General features: G+C 53.0%; 1 protein-coding gene across 2 annotated transcripts in view; it reads left to right on the top strand.

The window, feature by feature from the left end:
• The first annotated feature begins 13 nt into the window (after positions 1-13).
• The window catches only part of RBBP5 (retinoblastoma binding protein 5), a 10,404-nt gene continuing 4,971 nt past the window's right edge, over positions 14-5,446 (top strand). For both annotated transcript variants that reach the window (XM_009070844.1, XM_009070843.1), the window contains exons 1-9: positions 14-32; positions 1,415-1,440; positions 1,530-1,702; positions 2,188-2,328; positions 3,113-3,275; positions 3,941-4,050; positions 4,201-4,320; positions 4,869-5,022; positions 5,129-5,200. In XM_009070844.1, coding sequence (XP_009069092.1) covers positions 14-32; positions 1,415-1,440; positions 1,530-1,702; positions 2,188-2,328; positions 3,113-3,275; positions 3,941-4,050; positions 4,201-4,320; positions 4,869-5,022; positions 5,129-5,200 — 978 coding nt within the window. The remainder of the gene's footprint in view (positions 33-1,414; positions 1,441-1,529; positions 1,703-2,187; positions 2,329-3,112; positions 3,276-3,940; positions 4,051-4,200; positions 4,321-4,868; positions 5,023-5,128; positions 5,201-5,446) is intronic.

Here is a 5,446-nt window from a genome sequence, read left to right as displayed (position 1 = left end):
GAGACGGAGCGAGATGAACCTGGAGCTGCTCGGTCAGGGCGGTGGGATGGGAGCGGCGCCGACTGCGAGCGCCAGCGGGATGGGGCGCGGGGGCGCGGGGACTGGGATGGGAGAGGCACGGGAAGAGACCGGGGATGGGAATGGGAGTGGAGACAGGGAATGGGAATTGGAATGGAGATGGAGATGGGGGAGGGAATGAGAATGGAAATGCAGACAGAGATGGGAATGGGAATTGGAATGGAGATGGAGATGGGGGAGGGAATGAGAATGGAAATGCAGACAGAGATGGGAATGGGAATTGGAATGGAGATGGAGATGGGGGAGGGAATGAGAATGGAAATGCAGACAGAGATGGGAATGGGAATTGGAATGGAGATGGAGATGGGGGAGGGAATGAGAATGGAAATGCAGACAGAGATGGGAATGGGAATTGGAATGGAGATGGAGATGGGGGAGGGAATGAGAATGGAAATGCAGACAGAGATGGGAATGGGAATTGGAATGGAGATGGAGATGGGGGAGGGAATGAGAATGGAAATGCAGACAGAGATGGGAATGGGAATTGGAATGGAGATGGAGATGGGGGAGGGAATGAGAATGGAAATGCAGACAGAGATGGGAATGGAGGTAGAGATGGGGATGGGAATGGGAATGGAGAGGGATAGGGATGGGAATTGGAATGGGGATGGGAGTGAGAATGGAAATGCAGACAGAGATGGGAATGGGAATGGAGGTAGAGATGGGGATGAGAATGGAAATGCAGACAGATGGCAGAGATGGGAATGGGAATTGGAATGGAGATGGAGATGGGGGAGGGAATGAGAATGGAAATGCAGACAGAGATGGGAATGGGAATTGGAATGGAGATGGAGATGGGGGAGGGAATGAGAATGGAAATGCAGACAGAGATGGGAATGGGAATTGGAATGGAGATGGAGATGGGGGAGGGAATGAGAATGGAAATGCAGACAGAGATGGGAATGGGAATTGGAATGGAGATGGAGATGGGGGAGGGAATGAGAATGGAAATGCAGACAGAGATGGGAATGGAGACAGAGATGGGGATGGGCATGGGAATGGGAATGGAGAGAGGGATAGGGATGGGAATTGGAATAGGGATGGAGATTGGAATGAGAATTAGACAGGGGCTGGGATGGGGATGGGCTGGGATAAGGATGGGACCAGGCAGGGGATGGTGCTGGGAGGCAACAGGACTTGGCAGCTGTGGGGCTGGGAATGGGATGGGGATAGGAATGAGCAGGGAGCAGGACTGAGGGTTGGGAATGAGGATGGGGATGGCACAGGGCCCAGCTGGGTCCATCTGTGGGTGGTTTGGAGCTGCTCCTTCCCCCCAGCCAGGTCTGAGTGCTGCAGGGTCACCTCACTCACCCTGTGCCTTCCCTTCCCCTCGCAGAGTCCTTCGGCCAGAACTACCCCGAGGTAAGGCCCTGCCCCTTCCCCTGCCCCTCCTGGGGACCCTGCCCAGCCCCACACACCCCTGACCCCTCCCGTGCCCTGCTGCCCCTCAGGAGGCCGATGGGACCCTGGACTGCATCAGCATGGCCCTGACCTGCACCTTCAACCGCTGGGGCACTCTGCTCGCCGTGGGCTGCAACGACGGCAGGATCGTCATCTGGGACTTCCTCACCAGGGGCATTGCCAAGATCATCAGTGCACACATCCACCCTGTCTGCTCCCTCTGGTACGGAGCCCTGGGAGTGCTCCCCATGGGAATCCAGGGCTGGGAGGACTAGGATTGTTGTCAGTGGTGATCCGAGGGTTGGAGCAGCTCTAGGAGGCTCAGCCTGGAGAGGAGAAGCTCCAGGGAGAGCTTAGAGCTCTTTGCCAGTGATTAAAGGGGCTCCAGGAGTGCTGCAGAGGGACTTGGGATAAGGGATGGAGTGGCAGGGCAAGAGGGAATGGTGTCACACTGACACAGGGTGAGATGGGATATTGGGAAGGAATTCCACCCCCTGAGGATGCTGATATCTGGCACAGGTTGCCCAGAGCAGCTGTGGCTGCTCCATCCCTGGGAGTGTTCCAGACCAGGTTGGATGGGGCTTGGAGCAACCTGTGCTGGTGGAAAGTGTCCCTGCCCATGGCAGAGGGTGGGATGGGATGATATTAAGGTCCTTCCAACCCAAACCAGTGTGTGATTCCATGATTTTTGTTGGATTTTTGCTGCAGCTGGAGCAGGGATGGCCACAAGTTGGTGAGTGCCTCGACTGACAACATCGTGTCGCAGTGGGATGTGCTCTCAGGGGACTGTGACCAGCGATTTCGCTTCCCTTCTCCCATCCTCAAAGTCCAGTACCACCCCAGGGACCAGTAAGTCATCTGGGCAAGGGTTGGGTGCTCCCAGCTGGGTGGAATTGGTGTTGTAAAGGGATTGAGCCAGTTTAATAAGTGATTTTGTGGTTAGGTCTTGTGTTTGGATCAGTTGTGACTCTGTGTTGTGAGGTGTCAGTTCTGTTTGTCATCCAAGTGTCAGGATGGAATGAAAGAAAGGAATGAGCCTTGGAAATGTGTCTATAAACTTCTCATTGAGTTTAAAATTGCTCCAGAAACATCGAGAAATGTCCAAAGGAAATGAAAGTTGACACCAGTTCAAAATGTCCTTTTGCTGTTAGAGGAACAAAGATGATAAGAACGAAGAGATGTTTTGTATTTCTTGAGAGACTGAGATATTTTGCTGCTTCTAAGTGTGGGAATCCTTTTACAGAGAAGGAACAGTGTGTGGGAGGCTCAGGAGTGACCTCATTGCTCTCTACAACTGCCTGGGAGGAGGTTGGAGAGAAGGAGAAATTGTTGTCTCCTGCCAGACCTGCAGGCTGAGAACTAGAGGGAATGGCCTTGAGCTGAGCTGGGGGAGAGTCAGATTGGATGTTAGAGAGGATTTCTCCCTGTTGAGGAGTTCAGGCTTTGGAATATTGCCCAGGAGGTGGTGGAGTCACCATTCCTGGGCGTGTTGAAGAGGTGTCTGGATCTGGGTGATGTGGGTTAGTGGTTCAGGGGTTACAGTGATGGTTGGACTTGATGATCTTAAAGGTCTGTCCCAGCCTTGGTGATCCCATGATTGTCTGACCACTGGCTCCTGTCCCTCTCCCTGCAGGAACAGAGTGCTGGTGTGTCCCATGAAGTCAGCCCCAGTGATGCTGACCCTGTCAGACTCCAAACACGTTGTGCTGCCTGTGGATGATGATTCTGACCTCAACGTTGTGGCCTCCTTCGACAGGAGAGGGGAATACATCTACACAGGCAATGCCAAGGGCAAGGTGAGGCCCCAGCAGGCACCTCGGGGGGCCAAACCTTCCACTGCTGCCTTTCTCCAGCCACATGCTGAGTGTTTCTGGGCTGCTCTCTTTGCTTTCATGCACAAGTAAAGTTTCCTGCATGTCCCTGCAATGATTGGTAGGGTCTTCTGAGTGAAGCATCATGTTTAGCTTTGAGGATTAGACTCCAATGTACCTGCCAGGAGGTGCAGCAGGTGGAGTCAGGCTCTGCCCCCAGGGGACAAGGGGGAACAGCCTCAAGCTGTGCCAAGGGAGGTTCAGGTTGGACATCAGGAGGAATTTCTCCATGGAAAGGGCTGTCAGGCATTGGAACTGCCCAGGGAGGTGGTGGAGTCACCATCCCTGGAGGTGTTCAAGGACCAACTGGATATGGCACTCAGTGCTCTGCTCTAATTGACAAGGTGGGGATGGGTCACAGATTGGACTTGGTGACCTTTCAGGGCTTTTCCAGCCTGAATGATTCTGTGATCTTAGACTTAGGCCTTTGTGGCTCCTTTTCCAACCTAAACCAACCAATGTTTATGTCCCTAGAGCCACAGGATCCAACTGCCCCTGAGGGTGCTCCTGGCAGGGTTAGGGACAAGGTACCTAAAGGGGAGTGAGTTCTGATGAAGACACTGATTGCTCTTTGTCTGCTTAATCTTCAGATCTTGGTCTTAAAAACAGACACTCAGGATCTTGTTGCTTCCTTCAGAGTGACCACAGGGACCAGCAACACCACAGCCATCAAATCCATCGAGTTCGCTCGGAAAGGGAGGTGAGCTCAGCTCTCCTTGGAGAGGGCAGTGACAGCCACAGGGTGCACTGACACAGCATCCCAGGGCACCAAACCCTCCACAGTTCTTTCCTTGACCTAGATGTGGTTGTTCTCTTGGTGTGTTGATGCCCTGTGCCCTCCTCTCTGCAGCTGCTTCCTCATCAACACTGCTGACAGGATCATCCGTGTCTACGACGGCCGCGAGATCCTCACCTGTGGCAGGGATGGGGAGCCTGAGCCCATGCAGAAGCTGCAGGACTTAGTCAACAGGTGAGGGGCAGCAGGAGGGGATGGGCTGCTCAGCCTCCCCTCAGCACAGGGAGTTGGGCACTGGAACTGCTTTGGGTTGGGTATGAGGAGAAGGTTCTGTTCCCAGAGGTGTTTGGGCACTGGAACAGGGTTAGGTTGGATATCAGGACAAGGTTCTTCCCCACTTAGGCATTGGAACAGTTCCCCAGGGCAGTGCTCACAGCCTGACAGAGCTCCAGGAGTGTTTGGCCAACACTCTCAGACACTCTCAGGTAGATTTTGGGGTGTCTGTGCAGGGACAGGAGTTGGATTGATGATCCTTGTGGGTCTCTTCCAACTCAGGATATGCCATGGAAAGTGAGGTCTGTGTGCTCAGCACTGATGGGAGTCTCTGACTCAAGGGTGGTTCAGTCTCCAAGTCATGACAGGTTTCTCCCTTGAAACCTGCCTGGCACACTTTGAACTCTTTATGGCTGGGAAGGGTGTAAGGTCTCAGTGAGAAGATTAGACCCTTCCAGAATCCTCCACACTGGTCTGTGTGTTAAGCTGTGGCCTCCCTGTGCCCCCAGGACCCCCTGGAAGAAGTGCTGTTTCTCTGGGGATGGGGAGTACATCGTGGCAGGTTCAGCACGACAACATGCCCTGTACATCTGGGAGAAGAGCATTGGGAACCTGGTGAAGATCCTCCATGGAACCAGGGGAGAGCTGCTCCTGGATGTAGCAGTAAGACATCTCCACTCTCCATGTGTTTCTGCTTATTTTACAAACTCATTTCTTAGTTCTATTTGCTGATGAAGTGTCTCTTCTCTCTTCTTTCCCATCAACACAGTGGCATCCTGTCAGACCCATCATAGCCTCTATTTCCAGTGGGGTCGTATCAATATGGGCTCAGAATCAAGTGGTGAGTGCTTGGGATCATTCCCTTGGGAATCATTCACTTGACACAAGTTTTCAGTCCTGGTGGGTGTGAGGAGAGTCCTCCAACTTCAGCTGAGCTTTGCATTAAACCTTAAATACCATCCCAGGGACATTTGTCTTGGGAGTGTTCTCCTCTTTATGTTCTGTAGGTACAGGAGGTCTGAGTGAGTGAAGTGGCTAAATGTGAACACTCAGCTCTGACTTATGATGTGCATTGAAGTATTCAAGG

The sequence above is a fragment of the Acanthisitta chloris genome, unplaced genomic scaffold (genome assembly GCF_000695815.1).
Source record: "Acanthisitta chloris isolate BGI_N310 unplaced genomic scaffold, ASM69581v1 scaffold4003, whole genome shotgun sequence".
In the NCBI taxonomy this organism is placed as follows: domain Eukaryota; kingdom Metazoa; phylum Chordata; class Aves; order Passeriformes; family Acanthisittidae; genus Acanthisitta; species Acanthisitta chloris.
This window is presented reverse-complemented; position numbering and strand designations above follow the sequence as displayed.